Source organism: Melopsittacus undulatus, chromosome 9, assembly GCF_012275295.1.
Source record: "Melopsittacus undulatus isolate bMelUnd1 chromosome 9, bMelUnd1.mat.Z, whole genome shotgun sequence".
Lineage (NCBI taxonomy): Eukaryota > Metazoa > Chordata > Aves > Psittaciformes > Psittaculidae > Melopsittacus > Melopsittacus undulatus.
In genome coordinates, this window is record NC_047535.1 from 30589740 (window position 1) to 30611464 (window position 21725).

The window sequence follows — 21725 nt, forward strand, 5'->3', positions numbered from 1 at the left end:
CTAATGACAAAAAAATGTAACAGGCAAATAAGAAAAACAGTATGAAATGCATCTACAATAATATGAAACAATTATGTGTCAGAAAACGTAACCACTTGGGAATTCAGTCTGTTAAGAAATTGGACATTTAATTATTATAATCATTCTGAACAAGAACTAATTGGAATTGAAGATTCACTTTTATCTAGAATTTTGCTTATGTATTTTAAGTATGTTACCTATTATAATATAACCACAGCTATGAAAATCCAAACAAATTACTCTCTTTCCAGAAAGCCTTCCTTACGCAGTACAAGCATGTTCTCTTTTTTTGTTTTGGGGCATCTGAATGAATATTTCTAGCTAATGGCTAAATTCTTTTTGATATCTAGATTCAAAGAGGCAAGGAATATGTATACTTTTCTATTCCCCTAGAGAATGTATTTATTTTAGGACAAGAAAAAACTATATCTACTTTCAAATTTTGTCTCTTCCTCGTGCTTTTCTGCCATCACATATGAATGTAAAAGCTAAACTACCTAGAATCATCTAAGGAAATAAATCTAATTGCACAAATACAACCAAAGTATGCCCTACAGTAATTGCTACTGATTTATAAGTTCAATCTTTCAACTTCATACAACCTTGGTAGCTACTAAATCACAGTTGAAAATACACCAAGACATAATTTACTAGTACTGTCCTGTCAACTCATTTAGCATTGGGATCAGCATTGTATTTTTGTTTTATACTGTATGTGAGAAGTACCTCAGATAAGCCATAGAATCATTTGGGTTGGAAAAGACCTTTAAGATCATCTGCATCAGTTCTAACAGAAGCATTTTTTTATATGACCCCTAGGTTACATTCATAATCTAAACTCATTTCAAACCAAGTTTACACATCAGTGTCTTTAAGAAAGTCTTATCCTTGAAGCACCACAAAAGTTCAGGTGTGTGCTTCCACGAATTTCTGTTAGGTGTCAGATCCTTGGGAATCCAAGGTGCATTTCTTGTAGAGCCAAACCTCCTTGTTTTTCCTTTGTGAAACCAAAATGTACCATTCTGTGTAGCAAAATCCAGTTCTGGAGCTTCAGCCACAGTTGCAAAGAGAAATGTCCTTTTTGCTGCCTAATTTTGCAAGTTCAAAGAATTAAGTCAACAGCATCATGTCAAAAAGGGTCTCTGTGTAACAGCCAAGCAATAGTTGCACATGCCATTGTTCTGGTAGTGACCCACAGGTTTATTCTTTGCTACCGTGTTACCTATAAAAGAAGAGGAAAATATTACCTACAAAGAATGGAACAAACAAAGGATGATAGCACATGCTTTGTTGCTGCAAAGGAATGGTACACACAAATGTATCATGAATTAACTTTCCCCAGCCATATATATATACCTTGCAGAGAAACAGAAGTACATGTAGATGTTATTCAATAGTATAAGGGAGATTTGCAGAAAGAGAAATAGCTGTACGCTATTAAATTTGCCAAAAAAATTGCCATTGCAATCTGCACTTTATTTTGTTTATCATAGTTTTTAGCACCGGTGTGTATGACTTACATCCCAAAAGACCATTTATGCAAACCCATTCATGGTGGTCCATCTTACAGCAGGGACCTAGGGATCAGACAGAACAGGGTATGCAGGGTAAGAATTGTTCTTGCGGCAGAAGCTAGTCCCAGATAGGCTTCTCCATGAGACCCTGCAGTGTCTTCCCCTTATGCAAGCTCAGTCAGATGCTTCAGGGATGTATGTGCAATCCCTAATATATACACACTGCATGAACACAGTGGGTTCGGCTACATGGTGAGGAGTGGTCATGTCAGATTTCCCATCCTGGACATGGCTGATAATAGGCAGCCTGCAAGGAGGAAAGCTTTGTCAGCTCTGCTCTATAGCATCTAGGTGTGTTACAAAATTAAACAGACACTCAGCATAGAGGTTCTTATCACCTTCTCTGAGGTAACTGATGTAAGATATGAGCTCTTCAGCTTTTTAGATTTTAACTGCGCCACTCAGCTACTAACTATTCGTCTAAATACTGAGTAGCATCATGAGTCTCCTGTCCTTCAGATACTTCACGTTACTCTAATATTTTCACAATATGAAAAGACAGAGGACTTCAAGCTGGTTAAATGGCATTTCCTCTTTCAGTGCATAATTAACCTGTGGAAGTCACTGTCCCAACCAGCACTGATCCCAGGGTCTTAGAAAGCTTTAAAAATTGATTAGAAATTTAAATAGTAATGAGATTATCTTTGGTACATAACAGAAAAAAAGATAACATGGAATGGATCTCAAATCATGTTTTAGACATAAGCCAGCTATTAAACTGAAAGAATTTCATGTATGTGCACATTTCTTATAATTGTCCACAAGGGTTTTACTGTGTATTTCTGATTAAAGTATCCCAGCACTGAGATACACAGGCTGCTGTACAGTTTGGACTACTGTTCCAACAGTTAATGCAGTCCTATGTGTAAAGTTTGAATAATGCACTTAGTATGTATTTTGTTGATTGAGCTGAGTTTGGAATAATCTTTGGTTCATTTTTAAATGGAATTTTTCTTTCTATTCTATTTTCTATTTTCCTCCCAGTTCAGTATTTCCTGTAACACAAGCTTCTGTTCAGAATCTGAAGTTACCATTACTCATTTTATTTCATTTTATTATCTTAGTAGACAGAGAAAACCACACACAAGACAGAAAAAAACTACAGAAGAAATATGGGTGCCAGGACAGATTCTGTAGCTGTCTGCTAGACAGCTGTCTAGGAAGCAGACATCTACATGTAAGGTTGTCACCCAGGGCTTTCTTAAGGTACAGGAAAGAGAAAGAATTACTCATGGGAACACTCCTATGGATGAGCAGTCATGCTGAGACATCACCCTTTTCTCCTCATGTGACTTCAGAACACCCTAAATAACTTAGCTTGGATGGAAAATGCCTGCAGCTGGGCACAATAAATCCCACCCATAAAACCTTGGACAAATCATGTTCTTTCTCACTTGGACCAATAAAGAAGACAAATTTCATGACTTCAGATTGATTCTCCAGAGGTTCATTACTAGAAGCTAATTATAGGAGTAAACTCGGTGATAGTATGACAAGTCCTCAGCCTTTAGAAATGTCACTACTACTGAAGATACAGCTATATTAAATCTCAGCCTCCTAAAAGCAGCTTTTCATGGTTTGCTTACTATCAACTTAGGTAAATGCATGGACAAAGCTTTTAGGGGTCAAAACTACCATATTTTAAAGTATGAAAGTAATTAATTCCCTGAAGTATCTGCACATAAAACACATACAGCAAACAATGGAAGACTTTATCTAGTAAAGAATAACTAAAAAGGGAGGGACTGAGACACCTTTTTAAGGGATCTGCCTTTTAAGGAAATCTGCCTGTTCCTTTTCCTAACATGGCCAATCACTAATTAAAGGTTATGATCCTCTTATGTCATTTCAATGTAATTTTCAACCACTAGCTTTGTTACTCATATCTGTATTTATACAATTACATTACTCCAAGACACCCATGAGAATCAGGATCTCCCTTATGCTGCTACTAACCACATTCACAAGAGAAACACTCCTACCTCTAACACATTCTAATGAAAAATCTAAACCACAGGGCATTAAAAGAAAAACAAAACCATGCAAGGAAAATGAACAGTTTCCATGCCAGTAATACAGTAGAATGATGCACATCTAAGCACAAGTACCAGCTGTTTCCTTATCTTTTCAATTAAATGCCCCTGAAAGAAATCACCTATAGTAAATAAAAATCAATGTAAAATACATTAATCCACATCCCAGAAATGGAGAGGAAGAATTTAATGAAACAACATTTGCACTCATATTGCTATGCTTTGCCCTCTGTTAGACCCACATACACTCACTGGAGTTGATGAATTTGAACAGAGCTAATTGCAGGCAGGATGATTTGTCCCACTCTAGCTTTATAAGACATCCCTAAACTCATCAGAATGTATTACCATATCCTGTAGTTTGCTGGTTACAATATTTGTCATGGATAATAAAATAAAGGATCCATGCCAAAATTTGCCCTTCTATTAGTAAACTCCCACTGACTCAGGACTCCTCTTTTCAGTATTTAAGAGAAGTCATGAACACAAGGCTGTATGACTAGTGTGGGCAGTTGACCTCAACTAACTAAAAGGCAACTCTTCTCAAACTTTCAGCCACCAATGCCAGCATAAAATTCATTCTTCTACCCTTCATCCCTCTAGTATCTATTGAAGGCATCAAGGATGTTTAACCCTCACTTACTCTTTTCCAGTAAGGTCCAGCTCTCTTCTGGTATGTCCAGAGATGAAGTTGTCTTATTCAGCATCTAGAATTCCTGCTTCACCAATCTTACATTTCAATGTGATGCTACAACACTGCATCTTACCTCTATATGAATAGTTCAAAGTCATTGCCCATGAAAATAATGTAAAAGCTGAGGGTAATCTAGATCTTGCAACATGCCAATTACCTACATTGGTTCTAGACTGTTCAGGTCAACTTTCAGGTGGAGTATCCATCACAAGAGAACAGCAGAACCTAGGCACACTATAGATTACATCTTTGGCATTTGACAGATAACACTGATTTACAACTCCTCTGATCTTAGAAACTGGAATACAGTTTTCAGAGCCGTTGGTTCGGTCAGCTTTTTCCAGCAAACCTGCCACTATGCAATGTTTGTAGAAGGGCTTTAGACTACCCATATACACCACAGTCGTCCAAACCATCCAATTTTGTCTGTTTCTTCCAAAAATTAGTATAGTTTTCATTCCTTAGAGCAACTTTTATTAAACAACATTTGGTGTCAGTATTTGCTTATTAACTCCGACTGTAACCTAATAAATAACACTCATTTCTAACAAGAAGAAGCTGTAAAGAGAAAAGCTGATGTTTTTCCTTGTTATTGCCTGACAAAGAGTTCTGTTTTATGATATATTTCAATATGCAGTTTGCTATGACTTGTTGAACTTCAATGCACTGAAATCATTTTAGATTTTTAAGCAGAGGACATGATATTTTCTCTTTGCTCTTCATTAATTAAGAAATAAGCTGGCATAGCAAAGGGTCTTTTTGAAGAAACAGGCCATCTACAGGGCGGCCTGTAACTAGAAATGATCTAAACCAGACTGATTTCCAGTGGTGTCCCATAATTCCCACTAACATTCAGTGCAAATTCTCAGTAACTCCCAAGACAGGCTGCTGCTTTCAAAAGGTAAAAGGGCTTTTCAGTAGCACAGGATTCTAACTTCAGATGATGCTGATAAAGCCCTTGGATCCATATGCACTGCCTGCAAATTAAAGATTTGATCCCAGAACACAATTATCCCTCTAGCCCTAATCACAACGTAATAGCTTCTTTGCTCACTAAAGACTAAATCAGGGCTTTCTTCAGTTTGTCTCCAGCACACAGTAACTTCACTAGGGTGATAGTGAAGTGGAAGTTCTGATGCAATATTTCCCTCTCTGAGAACAATTGAGGAGTCTTGTGCTGGTGCTCACACCCCCAGTTACAATGCAATAAGTGCTCTCAGCAGACTGCCACCTTTAAATATAGGCGATCTCTGTACTTGCCTTTGTGGTTTTGACTTTATTTCCACTGCTGCAAGACCAACCTGAATAGTCTGGTAGTACTTTACAGTCCTCTCCATCCAAACAGGGGTTCATATGACACCACCACTTCTGTAGGACAATGGAAGCTAGAAAAAGAAACAGGAAAGAGAAACACAACACAATCTGGTTTTAATTACGGTTGATTTCAGTAAGGAGGTTATCTATGCAGTGTTCAAGTGTTTGATTTCAAAAGGCAGAACCACCAGTTACTGTTTTAATAGTTAATCACACTGATTGTGGTTCAGCTCAAAATGTGGCATATGCAAGCACACAGAAGGGTAAATTCTATACACAAATGGTGAAGACAGGCAAGCACCACCAGAGACTGACTCCAGCATTTGAAATGATCTCTGTAAGTGCCTTGCCATCTCAACTGACTACAGATATGATCCGCCTCTTTCATTTACATGCTTCAGTCAAGCTCCTGCTATAAGGCAGAGTGAAACTAAAGCTTCTTGTTTAACCTGGATATGCATATGCAAGACTGGACGAAGAACTGCCAGTTTCTCCCTTCACTGGGTGAGAAAATAGAATTGCACAGAGATGTAAGCATGTGAAGCCTGTCAGCAAACAGTGCAGATAAAAATGGAAACCACTGGAAAGCATTAGATTATTAACTAAAAATCTACTTGCAATTACACTGCCAGTTTTGCAGTTTTGTTTAGAGCACTACCATAATACACCTTAACTGTGCAAATTTATTGATTTTCAAATCCTTAAGCCAGTTTCCATTAATAACACCATGGTTGTTATTTCTACAAATGTAGTCATGACTTCATAATACTGCTGTTAACAAGAGATATACTTTCTCACAAACAGCTGCAAACATCTGCATGAATTTCTGCTTTGCATTGCTCATGAGATTCCTCAAATCACAGCAAATGACTATGAAATATATCAGTTCACAATCCCTCATAATCTAAATTGGATTTCAAAATAAAATATGGCTTAAAATCTTGATTTAGTTCTTGTGCATTGTGCTACTATGCGCACAAAATATTGAATTGCATGCTTTAAAAGCTACTACATCCAAAAGAGATGAACAAAAATAATTGAGTCTACTGCTTATAAAGCACTTGTTTTCCTTTTAATTTCAAGGTAGATTCATACTTCTGCAACCTGTCAATTAGGGTGACAAGCAGGCAAGCTGACATCAAGATATTGCTGAAAAGTTCATTCAATTACTTCTGTTTTACACTTTCACTCTAAGCCTATGTGAAAAGCACTAAAAAAATATACTTCTGGAATACCAGTTTGGCTTGTCTAAACTATTCTTTTGATCTCATAAATGTATAAAATAAATTTACAACTCCTTTCACCAGCCATTTGTTTCTTAGATTCTTGATGCCGATTGACTGTTGACAAAACGAGTGAAACTTGACTGTTCTTCCTAGGAGGTGAGGGATCATTTCCACTCCAGATCCATGGGCTAGTCACCCATTTTACTTCTGCTACTTTCTATATTTTTTCAATTTCTATAGCACATTTATTTCAGGTAAATAAGAGCAAGCCTAGAAGGCCAGATTCAAGAAGACCAGGGGCATGTGCAGAGGTCCCTAAGCAAGCAGAAGATCCTGGTAGCAAGCTACCTGTATCTTCAGAGCTCTGCTTCAAAGCCAGCAAGTGCTCCTGGGAGGCACAGCTACTACATTAAACAGCTCTGCACAGTGCTGTTGAGGGTGTGAATGTGGTGACATGCTATGGCTTCACCTGCACTCTGACATGTGAGCATGCTTTCATGTATTTAGTGCTACCTTAAAAATAAGAGCTCAGCTTCAGCACTTGAACACCACCTCTTGCTCCCCTGTCTCCTACAGGCACCTAGAATGCACTAATTCTTACATCCATTTCATGCCCAATTTCTTTGTGGTTGTAATGTCCAATCTGCTGATCTGTATGTCCTAATGGGCTGTAGTTATTTGTGTAGAACATGCTCTTGACATTAGTCCATTAAAATTCTCCATCAAAGCCATTAGGTTCATCTTCAGAGCTAGAGTTCTTTGACTGTCATTGTCCCTGTGCAACTCCATGAAGGATATAAGAGTTTGCTTCTCCTTTCAGATAGAGGCACTCTCAGAGAGGTTTAAACCGATGACTTTTCTAAGAAATGAGAGCAGCTATGTCACTCTCATACACAACCACCCACACGAAGGGAGACTACTTTAGTTAGACATTAGCCAGCTGATTTGCTGGAAAGCAGGCAGAAACCCTTTGAGAAATCAATCTTCTGCTGACACCACTCCCTAGATAGTGTGGCACCACGGAAAGAGTAGGTTCATAGAGAGTATAGTGTCAATACATCATCTCATCCTGCCTCATGCAATTCACTGGTTGTGCAACCAATTGTGTTTGGCTACACCCAATCTGGAAAAGGTGAAGAAAGAAACTTCTCCCCCTGCAATGTGTTTTGACAGTTAAACCATCTCAGCACGAAACACACCGCCTTAGTTTTTGGCCTCTTCCCACCTTTTTTGTCATATTTTCTACTCTTACATTACAGCACCTGTTAGTAACCATAATTTTATCCCTGTGAAGGTATTAAATGTGCTGCAATCCAGTAACTTTTCAATCTTCTGCCTGATAAGCTGAGCTGATTGAACTTCTTCAGTTTCACGCCACAATTCGTCTTTATTAATGCAGTCATTTCAAACAGGTTCCACTTCCTGTGAGTAGGACTATTCCTCTAGATTGCCTTGTGCTTGTCATTAATTATTCCTTTGCCCCACCAAATGAAGCCCAAACATGCTTTTTGCTGGGGGAGATTCTATATTTGCTTTCATGCTACTGTTGAAAATGTTGCAGTGTGTCAGGTGCAGAGCTAAGCATTATGAAATCCCAGCAAGTATGGGCCATTTGACTACCATTTCCTACTGATGACACTAGGGAGAGAAGTATTTTTGAGGTATGCCACACTAAGCAGTGCACACAATGACACATCATTCAAAATTAAATAGCTTACCAAAAAACCCAAAAATATTTAAATCCTCAAATGTATTTAGCAAACAAACCTTTCATTAAGTAAATATATTATCTTCCAAGGTAACTTGGAAAACCTGGGCTTAAATGTTTTAAACCCAAAACTATTGGTATTGAGTCTCACAGACTCCTCAGAAAATGAAATCAGTTTGGTCTGGCAAATCTCGTTTCAGAAAGCTATATAAACTTTTGTGATCTCTACTCCAGGAACTCCTTGCTCATTGGATACCACATCAGCTTCTCAGTTACCCATACAGGGTTGAGATCAGCCTTAGTTGCACCTAAGTATCTAGACAATGCTGCCTACCCTCTCAAAACTGACACAGTACTAGTGCTCTTCTAGAATACCTGCAAGTATTCTGAAATACATTTTGAATTACAACAACTGACCAGAGACCTACAAGCCAGTTTCTCAGGATAAAGTACTCAAGGTCAGAATGGGGAAAAAGTTTAATACTTTTTAATGCTTAGCACCTTCTTTAGTTAAGTTAGAAAACACCTCCCCATCCTGTTACTTACCAAAAGAGCTGTGATATTGATATGCCTCAGCATTAACAATGTCAATATTTCATGCATTATGGGCCAATAATTTCTTTTTTAAGGATTTCTGTGTGCTCTGCTTGAACAAGTAAATTCATACTGCTGTTAGTTTGGACAAATACAGATATCTTTCCTACTCCACTGAGTTAAGCTTTCTTTCATAAAAAATAATCAGTACACTAGGCATTCTACTGTCTATTTCCCTTTATTCTTTGAATACTGACATGGCATTAGCATGGCTCCCAAGTATTCCAAGAACCATTCAAAAACAGTGGGAGATAAATCTTCTCAGCTATTTCTTCTCTTATCTTTTTCTTATGTACTGGATTTTTATGTTCTTATTTCTATATGCTCTCTTCCTTTCAGTCTGTAACACAGATGGGCTTTCAGCCAAAATTGTCTTTTTCCTTCATTGCAGCTCTTTGGCCTTACAGAAAATTCTTAAACAATTCTTTAGTTCTATTTGCATTTTCTTCCAATCTGTGTGATTCCTCCTCATAAATTCTAGGACTAATAGAATTTCCTGGATGGAAGATGATTTGGCTAGTGATGATTTACTTAGAGGCATTTAATGCACTTAGCTAAGATAGCTACTCTACAGACACAAGTTATTAATGTTTTATCTCCTTGGCAGTAGCTGTTAGACAAGCTGGAGGTACTTACTCAAGGATGTTTATTTCTATAAAGAAAATGGGTATAAACAAAATCTCATGACTACTTACAATGTAATTTACTCATTGACAGAAAAGTGGGTTGACCTTTGCTAAACAAAATTTTCTATAGCTGCAAATAACTATTGCTACAACTCAAGGCAGGGTATAGAGGCTGTGCAATATGTCCTCTCTGCATATTTAAATGCTTTTTTGTGTATGCTTTGCTTTTTTCTGAGTGTAATGGCTCAATTTATCTACAGCAACATTTCCCAAAGTATCAGATGGGCCTGTGCTTGGAAGCTCAAATAACCCCCAGGAAAATGAGGTGTGCATGTATGCAGAAGAACTAGCTGTGCTTTTTTTTGTTTGCCAATGCTTGTCAATAGCTTTCACAACTAAGTTAAAATACACAAATGACAGAATTGCTTGCTGGATGCATCCAAAATGCAACCATCTAAGTAAGTGTGTTAACATGGACAAACAACAGAAAAACATTATGAATATCCAAAGAGTTCTTGCCCTGTTCTCTGGTCTAGGCTATGAGTGATTATACTGAGCTTGTAAAAATGCTTGGAAGATCTCAGTCTATAACAAACATTGATTTTCACTGCCATATCCTTTTTAAATGAAGTACTTTGACTTCTACTGCCAATATTTAAAGTTTCTGAGATGAAAGGCACTCTCAAAATGCAAAGCACTCTATAAACGTCAGTTCGGTTTCACAACACAGTATTACTTGCACAACATGGGAAAGGACTGATCTGGAGCAATCAAGACAGTCAAGACTTTCACTTCATGTATTTGCAAGATTTAACTAGCTTTTATTTTCCTTTCTGTACCAATTCAGCACCTTTTCCTTGGAACTCACCTGGATGTCTATAATTTCTGTAACACAAGTACTTGATTTCCTCCATAGGACATATCCTGAGGAAAAAAAAAGTCACTTCTATGTATAGGTGTATGCCCAAAAGTAATTATGCAAAAATCCATTCTGACATGGCTCAAATAAGAAGCCTTCCTGGAATTTAGGTAGCTGTGAATATTGGTGTATACATTCACTACCTCTTTGAGCCAGGCTTAGCCTTATGTACAGTGCTGCTCCAATAAACTGCTGCTTTAAATCTGACCTTGTGTAAAATTCTTTAGCATCTGTCAGCCTATTTCAGAATGTAAATATCTGGCTGGCCTATGACTGACACTAAAAACGTAATGATGGGCTTCATAAGCCTTTTTCATGGCCTATATATACAAAAGTCCACAATGCCCAGTACTTATCAACTAGGAGCTCTGCCTGATGAACTAGGCTCTATCCCACCTAAATTAACAAGCAAGATGTCACTGAAAGCCAGTGGGATTTAGGTCAGAAGATTCATATGCTTCAAGACAGAGAAAACTAAGAGGAAATGCTCAACTAAATTGAACAAAAAGGATCTTCTGAGTCCCTTCCAACTTGAGACATTCTATGATTTTGTGTAGGAATTGTAAGTACCAACCACCACATGCATGCCATGCCTAATCAACAGCACAGGAAAAATTGCTGCCCTCCTGTAGTGATAAATGCTACTGGATGGGGTCTGAAGTTCAAAGAAAATGCTTTAAAAGAATGCTACAAGTCAACTGCTCTATATAATCTTTTCTTTTGGCTGGAAAAGTAACTCTGTGCTTTGAGCATGTTGTTCCCTTTAATCTCAGGGCAAAATACAGGCAAAATAAACAGCCCTGTGTTCAGGAAAAAAGTGCTGGAAAAGAAAATAAAATGTCTGTATAAAACTGAAATATGCAAATTCAAGACATCAACTGTTTCTGGTTTCTGCAGGATAGAAGCCTACTGAAGGATATGTACAAAGAAGGAGAAAACACACCTAATCCTGAGGCTAAGGAAAGATAGTTACCATTTCTGTGCTACAGCAACTGACTGTGGTCCCAGATACTTGCAAAAATAAGCAAAGTGTGCTAAAGCGTTACCCTAAGGGTTGAGATGGAATCAAAGGCTTCTACTTTAGAAAACAAAATCTTACATTCATATTTTGTTGCACTTAATTTCAACTATACTTGAAGTAAAAACAGCTACTAAATTCTTTCAGCAACTATTTGCATTGACTAAATTGAGGTTCAAGATATTGTACATTTACATCTTTCTATCATAGAATGAGTGTCACCTTTGCAATCCTTAAGCAAGTTTAAAACAATGAGTGATTTTTATTATCTGTTGTGTATGTAGGTGGTGTGTCACCTAAAAATACAGAAGGTACTTCTGATCTGACAAGAAAACTGCTTAACAAATTACACAGTTAAAGCTGATTGTGTTCCTGAATTACAAGGTACGAAAAGACTAAGCATGTAAATAGTAATTTTAAAAATCTTTTCTTAAATAAAAGGTTCTTAAAAAGGATAAAAAAAATAAATCAAACGTCACATGTATTTTGAGTTTTATGTTTAAAACTAATTATCTTTGAAGGTTTTTCTTTTATATTTAACTTGAAGTACTTGCAATTTTTTTTGTGTGAAAAAGAATGAAAACAGAAGAGTCTTGCTTATGAATTTATGAAATAGGGGATCCAGTAACTTGTTTTCTAAGTTAACAAGATCAGCAGCCTCTCCAGTGAATAGATTCTGCTGGTGGATAAGGAAGAAAGGTAACCCACAGTTTCTGAGCTGCTGTCAAGCCAGAGAGGAAATTTAGGGTGAAGTGCAGAATGAATCTCAAGAAGGCAAGTTTTATATAGCCTCAGAATGCCTGGTCAACATTATGATCAAGGTAAGATTTTGGCTTTAGTGTATATAATAAATTTAATTTCAAACGAGTTATACTGCTAAAAGCATAAGGATGCCAACACTGAAACCTGTGAAGAGTCAGGAAGGTGATGTACTAAGGCAGCTGTACCACATTTTTGCTTCATCAGGCATGTGTTCTAGCTCAGACAGTGTCTTGTATAGCAGTTTATGCTGAAGTATTTGGGGTTACAACATGTGAAACTGAATAGACATGGGGCATCACTGTTGCACTGATGCCCAGCATAAAAGACCATTAGGCACATAAAATGACGAAACAGTCATCTAGAGAACAGCGCTCAAACTCATGGAACCTCAGCACTATCTTCATGCTCAGTCTTAGGGCTGCATTTATTATCCAGAGCATTTTAAGCCAAGTTACTAAGTCTAAAGACATCTGTAAGAGTTAATATTATAAGCTTGAATTTCTTGGCTTATGCTGCTTCTCAGACTAGTTTTAAAGAGTTCTTGTGTGAAAAACTGAGTTTTATTGGCACAGACATGAAATAGATGAGTACATATATTAAGAGGATTAATTACATCCAGATTTATGCACAGACTCATTATCATCAATGCACAGAGATGTCTCCAAAATTAACAAAAGGAAGGATTATGCTTTCGAGGCAGTGGGGAGTCAAATAATCAAGGAGAATAAACTCTCAATCTTAATGAACTATGAGCGAGCAGGAGACTGCTTACCTTCCACACAGGAGGGCTGAGCCCTTGTTGTACCTGCCACCTGCCCCGGGAAGCAGGAACACTTGACTGTTTGTGATCGTTCTTCAATACGGTTCTTATTGCAGCAACGATGCACTGCCACAACTTCACATGTCCCTTGCTTGACTTGGTGCTGGCCTATTAATTGCAGAGAGAAGTGATGGAGAGCAAACCAAAACGTCAGTGCACAAAGAAAAAGCCAGTTCATACAAGATACTGAATCTCTCAAACGTCCCAGCAAGACAAAGGGGCAAAGCATCTTGTAGACTCTGAGTTATTCCCAAGTTTATTCTATTCTTATTAATAAACATTAGCTCATCATAACAAGTCAATTTTTCAATCTATCTTCCCTGGTGTTTACAAAACCATAGGGAGAAAAGGAGATTGGAGTATTCAATTAGATGGATTAGACAAGGAGACATGTGGAGACAGAGCATGCCCTTCCTGCCTTTGGCTTCCTGCCTTGCATCACGTTTTATATTTAATTCCTTCCCTTCATAAATGAACACAATGGACTGGGCAATATTTAGTGCAAGGGAGACTTGTCTAGGGAAACTTTCTAACTTACATGTAAGCACCATTACCTAAGCCTATCATTGAGTGTGGACTAAGAACAAAGCAGACTGAAAAGGTGTCATAGATAGTCAAGTTTTGTTAATAGACAAAAAAACAAACCAACCCAACAAACTATAAGGACTTCTCAAGTTCCATCCCAGACTATTCTGAAGAAACCTGAGATACTCTCACTCAAACTACTGCTTTCCTCTCAAGTAAATTTCCTCACAACTCACTGCTCCCTATTCTGCTCCCTATTTCTGTGTGTATTTTATCCTTCCTCTCCTTTCCTTGCTCCTACTTTCATATATTACCTCCACTGCTCCTTGCACCTGACCAGTTTGCTCCACTGCCAAACTTACTCTCTGTCCTGTCTAAAATGCTTTCTCAGAAACCCCATTTCACAAAACCCCTTTCCTCTTTGCATAAGTCATTTCCATGTCCTCACTTTCCTGAATAGTCTTCAAGTGCTTCATCTTTCATTTGTCTCGTCTTATTTAGAGTAGAGCCTTGGATGGCCCTTATCAGTGTTTGTAAAGCACCATGTAAATTAACAGCACTACAGAACAGGGTGAGGTTTTTAATAAGTGAGCTAGACAGAGAGACAACACTGAGAATAATAAAAACATTCACCATCAAAGCAGTACAGGCTCCTTATATGAGAAGAGACTGCAATACAGATATTGGTGTAGGTGGGGGTAATATCAAAGGCACAGAAGATGGGAAAATAGAAGGTAAAAGGGAGAGCACTCCTCAGAAACAAACAATCCTCAAGTGGCAAGCCTGGGGTATTGCCCTGTTTCATGCTCGCTTCATGCTTCCCTTGTTGTGTTTCTTTTGGGGGGTAGGGGTGTGGGCTTTACAGCATCAGTTACTAATATCAGACACAGGATGTTAAGATATAGAACACCTCGGTCTGGTGCAATATGGCCAGGCTCACATCCTTATTGATGAAATGTTACTGAGTGACTAAAATCACTGTATTGGGGGGGCCGAAATTTCACTGAGTAAGGGAGAAATCTTCAACCTTCAAAAGAGTTAGCAGTGCAATTTAGGCTTCGGGGGGGGGGGGGGGGGAACAATGTGTGAAAAAATGAAAGGAGAGTATTCAAATATATAATACATAGGTTTTAAAAGGTTTGCTTGGCAATGTTCCTTTGCTGCGTGTGTTTTCGTTTGACAAGTATTTTAGCTAAAGGGCTGTCCAGCTATTTTTACCAAATTTGTATCCATAACAACCTCAATGGACAAGAAACTACATATATGTAATCCAGGAAAGGAAATTTAGTTTTCTATTTGTGCACTCAACACATACAACTCAGTAAAAGAAAAATATACATCTAGAGATGTTTTGGGGTTATTTTTTCTTTTTTTCCTGAGTTTCCACTGCACTGTTAAGCAGAATATGCTACAGCAGAAAAACGCATAAGGTATTTTACAGAATGTTAAAAATGTTGAAGACAGCATAAAAGTATCTTACATAGTAATAACTTATTGGCAGACTCCAAATTTTCATGCAAGTACCCAATACCCACATCATAATAAACATGAAAAAAAAATGAAAGCAGCTACCAGCTTGGAGGACAGAAACTTCTCTGTAAGTTAATATGGAAAATAAATACACAAATAGAGCAAGCAAATTGGCCATGCCACTGCATGACAAAATATTGATCTATAAAACACATTGCATGACAGTGTTTGGGGATGATAAGCAGATGGCCAGGGATTGACAGAAAAGATTTTGTAAAAAGAGGTTTTTAATTCAAAATTAATGTATTTATTTATTAGCTCCACAGCCTGAAGCAAAACTCTCTGTATTAATCAGGGGAAATTTTCATGTGTTTCCTATATTGCTTAAGGTGATGGGCCTGCATCCGCTGGAGTCAACAACAAAGTTGCTATTGACTTCAGGAGAGCAGGGTCACCACCTGGACTGTCTCTTGAGAAGGAGATTTTATAAGGGAGGGAAGAAAAAGTAAAAGTTTGGAACTGCTCAGGCCGCATACTTGAGTTTGCCATGTGCCTCATCTGAAAAACCAAGCAGCCAGGGCCTCTTTTTAATTAAAGTCATCATTCACAAGACATCAGTTGCCAAGATAACGGTAGAAGCCATTTTTTTCAGAAGGTGCATCATGAGGATGGAGGACTAGATCCAGCTCCAACGATCAATATGTAGCTGAAAGTAGCTGAAAGAATGTCTATTTTCAAACCCTAATCCCACTTCCTTTAGGTGAACAGTCCCGTTAAGCCAATGCCAAAATAAATCAAACAGGCTGGCCCTGAGCATGCAGCCTAAAAAAAACTGGGACTCTCTTTCTCTTATCATGTTTGAATTCTAAAGCAATGACAGTGCTCCCTTGAAGCGCCAGGAGTCAACAGGTACACAGATATTTGCAGAAGGCAAAATCTAGTTACCTCATGAATGCATTTTTTGTTTTAGTAGCTGTTTTACTGTTCATGTTTCAAAGCTATACAGGCAAGTAAGAGAAAGTGTCCCCTCATCATCTACAGGCAGGAGTAGGATGCTAAAGTTTGAAAGTACTGCTGCCATGCAGAGGAAGACAGCGCTCTCCTCCCCTGTCCCTAGCTCATACAGAGTATACCAGTGAAAGGTACTAAAAAAGCCAAAGACATCTGCATGCATCATTTGCATTAATTGGATTGCCCTTGTAATAGTCTTTCCCCTCCTACATGTTCACATCTATATTTCCTCTTGCTTGTTCACGCACATCAGAACACCTTTTATTCTGTCGAACACCATGCACATTTCTTCTTAATATTCAGACACATCTGTGAGCAGGTGCTGAACAAATGCTAAGTGTTAACATACTGGGTTTCCATCTCATTTTTGCCAGTGTTCAGCAATATAAAGAGCAAGCACTCGGTCTGCAGAGTGGCTTTCAGATTTAATAAAACTCTCAGACTATCTTAAAATCTAACCATCAACTCAGTCTGTTCTCTGCCTGGATCTACTGAGACTCGCTGTATCTACATTTAGGTGCCAAAAGGCAGCAAAAAGAAAAAATATAAGAATACTCTCCTGCACATTTTAATCTCCATCTTGCACTATACAAACCTTCATCTTAGTTCTAAAGTACATTTAAGGTATAGCTGAGATAATAATGACAGGAAAAATCAAGAACAGCCTTAACATATTTTATAATCAATGGTTTCTCAGGAAGCAAGGCATTAAAGGAGCAGCGAATGAAGGACTTTTAAACTGTAAAGATCACAGTAAGTTAATTCTATGCTGGACACTCTGAAATGGCTTTCCTGATCAGAACTACAGTGAGAGACAGAAAGCCAGGCTGTGCAGAGCAAAGCCTCTTTGGGCTCACTTATGAAAAGCCCAAATTTATAGCTCTTCACCTGTAAACCTATTCCGATGTTCAACTTAAGGGTTGTCAATATTTGCAGTTTAAATTCAGTTACATCCTCACATTTAAATAAGAAAACTCTCCAAGGAGGAATACATTTTATCAGCAACAGTACCAGAGAAAGGTTCCTGTCATAGAATGTCTTCTGCATACCGAAGAGGGAATGCCTGCCAGCCAGGCACTGTGGAGGAATGAGTATGAATGTCGAAGACTATGAGGCTCTGGGTTACCTCTGATCAGGAGTCTGGCACATGTGTTACTCTCCATATCCCAATTCTTTTACAGTTTAACTTCCCTAGAAATACCACTGCTATTCAAGTTCACTAAGGACACTTTCCCTACCTCCCCATATGGGGCACAGACATAACGGGATAGGACTTCCTAATGGAAGCAGCTTCCAGGACACTCCATGATAAATATAAAATAAATATATAAACATATTAATATAAGTATTAAATATTAAAATAAAAATATGTAAATTTTGCTGGCTTCCATGATGAGATACATACAGATAATAACATGTGCCCAAGTCCAGAATGCCTCTTAATGCCTCAGTGACTGGCTGCACCAAGGCTCTCTGACTATTTCTTAGTGTGCTTTCTAGCCCAGAAGATGGTTCTATGCAGAGATGCTCAGCAATCTTTACAGTTTTCAGAGAGGCAGTCATCATCTCTGAAGAACAAGAATGACACAAACCTAAGAAGTTACAAGGCTTGCACATTACAAACCAGTACAAGTGTTGTGAACAGAGTTGACTGAATAATCACAACTGAGCTTCTTATTCTCAGTTTAATACATTTTTTTTCAAACATATTTGACAAGACCTTATTTTCACTTTTCTTCATAGAAGTCAGGGGGCAGATATGCAATTAATGCTTCTAAAACTCTTTGAAATCCTCAAATGAAAAGAGGGAAATACAATTATTGTTAATAAAATATCAAACTTCATAGTGATGTACTTCAAAACTACAAGGAAAATATCAAAGAAAGAGGAAGGCTTTCAGAAGTTTGCTAGCCAATTCTATCCACATCCATTTCATCTCTGGGACTAATTCTAATCACTCCCAAGGAGTACTCTTTCAATGTAATATATATGCAGGCAGTATGCTTGCATCGGAAATGCTGAATAACCTCCTCTTTTTCTAGTTCCTTAGTTAAGAAACATACAGAAAAGACACATTTAAAGGGAATTTTTATCTCTGCCCTCTTTGAAGAAGAAAGCAACTAGTGCTTTGGAGAACAGCACATCTAGATATTAGAACAATATGACGCTAGCTCAGCACATTCTTTAGTAAGCCTCAAAACCAGCAAGCTTGGTCTGCACAAAATCAACTGCATCATTTATTTATAGAGTAAGAGTATGGCTGTCAATAGGAAGATGAATGACTATGGAACCTAATGTTGCAAACAATAGTAACAGAAACAAGTGAGTTTAGAGGTCAGCACTGATACAGTTTGGAAGAGGAAAGAACTCTAAAAAGCTTGGTGCCAGTTCATCATCTGTTCCACCTTCATTTCATGCTGGCTTTTGCTTACAGATGTATGAACAACGGAGAATCGCACACCAACAGGCAAATGCTCTTAGAAAAATATATATTAAAGGAAATATCATTTGCCAGTTTTCTCTTGCTTTTATCAGTCATATTTATGAGAACTTCCCCAGCTCATGGAGTGGCTTCTGGGGGCAAAAGGGGAGAATGGATGTTTCTAAAGATGACAGCTCTTCTCAAGGGAAGAAGCTAAAAGTCATTTGGAAGGTATCACACCATCTACTAGTCTGAGCATTTCAGCAGAGCTTTTCTCTACCATTCCATCAGCCACTGAATTCTTTCACTAATAATTTCATATTCATGTCACAAGGTGCTGACTTGGATGCTTTCTATCCTGAAGGATATACAATACTTCCGTATATGCTTTCTTATAAATTGTCTCTGCATACACAATTCAGCCCAATTTCACTTTTACAGTTTTACCTTTTCACTTGTTGGCAGTAAGGACTGTTCAGAGATAGTCCATAACTGCTAAAAAAGGCTAGTTCAATTTCTCTGAAGATAAATAGACAAGAAATATCTTCCCATAATCATTTGCCCACGTAACAGCCAAAGTAAGACATAGCTCACACACCGCAAAAAAAAGGAAGGAAGCAATCAAGTTTGTATCCATTACTCTCACATTCCTCAAGCACATGCAAGTATTGTCATTACTAGAAGCTAACATCTATAACAAAACCAAGCAAAGATACAACAATCTTCCAGATGAAGGAATTAAGGTTGATGTTCACACAGTGTGCAGGTTTCAAACCAAAAAGTTTCTCACAGCTCATAAAGATACAGCCTTTGTTGCAGTCAAGACATTTGTGCTTGTTGTAAAAGCCAGTAGTAAGGCATGTGCAAAAATTGCTATCAGCATTTTAACAGGATAACCAGGGAACCAGCACTGAGCTACTTCAACCTGTTTTGGTCAAGATGTGACACCTGAGCAAAACAACTCTCAAAAGTAGCAACCAATTTGAGAGGAACCCTAGGGGTACCATAGACCTAGATGTATATCTGGAAAAAAAGGTGAGTGACCTCAAACCCTGATAATGAGACCCAAAAAGTTAATGAAATCAAAAGCATAACCTTTCAGTGAGGATGGAGGAACCTGCTGACACAGCTGGAGAGAATCATGTAACACAGCGAATTCTTTGGCGAGTGTCAGAGGTCACATCCATATGGAGATTAAAGTCCCCTGGAATAAGTAGCATAGGTGACCTTAGATCAGACACAAGCACTCCAAGGTACAAAGTATTAAATCTGAGCGGTCAATAAATCAAAACAGCCAAGACCAAAGCAGGGACTGCAAACAGGGGAGGGAGGAGGGAAAAGTTGCTGTAAATGAAAAGAAAGGTGGATGAAGAGTGACCTGGAAGCAAAAATAAACTAAAACATGAGTTTCTCTACCTACTGAAATTAATCAGTAAGGACTGCCTTTCTGCCAGGCAGTAATATTCATCCTGGCTCAAGCACACATGACACTTGTACAAATGAAATCTAAGAACATAAACATTCATAAAACACCTCGGAGTAAAGTAGTGCTAATCATTTCCTGTAGGAAACTTTCCACCATGCAGCTATTTTAGGTGAGGCAGAGAAGAAAATACAAGGGACAGATTTGGTTTTCCATCATAACTTGCAATAATAAGCAATATTGTGCTCTGTAATACAGAAGTATTTCCCACATGTACCATTAACATTCACTCTTGCTATTACGTGTGAATCACACTTCTTCTCTCATTTGTTCCTTCCTTGGCAAGTTTATCATGAAGAAAAGGGAAAAAGAATTAAACCAGCTTCCCAGAGTTTTCTGCTTGCCTGAAGAGAGCAGGCAAACACACACATCCATATAGGCCAGGCTCACAGTTATTCACCAGTTTGTACTTGTACAGCGTAGTACATCACATCTATGGCATGCCTTTAATATTATCATAAGCTTTTAATAAAGAAAAAAAGAAAAACTCTAAAGTTTGTCTCATGTATGTGGATAAATAAATGCAAAATAAATTTCAGGGTTTGTGCCATTCTGAGTTTTCCTCCATCACCTGAAATAACAAATTATCATTTGGGCCTTAGCTGTGTAAACCAAATATTTGTAATCTACTAAATACCACAGGTATTTTTAACCCAGTTCAAGGTTATTCATCAGACAAGAATGATATTTGTTTAGAGAATATGGGACAGCAATTGTTGTCGAAATCATTAGGCTCTGCAGATTAAGTAAATGGCAATTGCCAGAAAACAAAAGGAGATGTTTGGAAAAGAAGCATTTTCTTAATTTCAAGTGAAAAGTGAATTCTCATGTCCAAGTGCAATGGGGTAAAATGGAGGAAGGCAACCAAAGGAACTTCTATTCTGTTCTGCTTCAGTACCCAAAACAGCTCAGATTTATAAGGTACAAAGAACTTCTGTTTTTATGGGGTTTATTTTTTAAATGCAAAAGTGTGTTTTCTTCTTTAAATGAAATTACTTTAATGGGATTGTAAAGTAATAGGACTGTGTCTGAATTCAGCTGTTAGAGGTAGGCAGATGAGTTTGTTAGTTAACCCTCATTTGAGAATCTGTTCAAGAAAGGTCCAGAAATAACTGTTGTCATTAAATGGTATGGTTTAAGAAAGTCTTTCTGGTTGTTCTGTTTGACCGTCTTCATTTAAAAGACTGAGTTTGGCAGTGAATCTCATTTTCCATTAATTGCTCTGTGTTTATTAAAATTATTCAGCAGTATTTTTGGCTACTGGAAGAATTGTCTTTTGCAAAAAAAAACCCAGGACCAGTGGATAAGACTGCAAATTGGAATGATCCATTTCATTGCTGAAGTGTGATGAAATTTTCATGCAATGGGCAAATCAGGCAAATGGAATTTTGAGGAACATTACAAGCAATCAGATCATTTAATGCACTGGGCACCAGGCCATCAGCTCCTCAGCTGGTCTTTAGTCCCTGGAAAAGCCCCTATGTCTTGATCACCGCTGATTAATT

At 37.9% G+C, this 21725-nt stretch overlaps 1 protein-coding gene across 1 annotated transcript in view; it reads right to left on the bottom strand.

Moving 5' to 3' along the window:
* Positions 1 to 1145: 1145 nt before the first annotated feature.
* The window catches only part of TAFA4 (TAFA chemokine like family member 4), a 76042-nt gene continuing 55462 nt past the window's right edge, over positions 1146 to 21725 (bottom strand). The window contains exons 4-6 of the mRNA XM_031049265.2: positions 13262 to 13417; positions 5624 to 5707; positions 1146 to 1243 (exon numbers count right to left, since the gene is read on the bottom strand). Of these exons, the coding sequence (XP_030905125.2) occupies positions 1146 to 1243; positions 5624 to 5707; positions 13262 to 13417 (338 nt within the window). The remainder of the gene's footprint in view (positions 1244 to 5623; positions 5708 to 13261; positions 13418 to 21725) is intronic.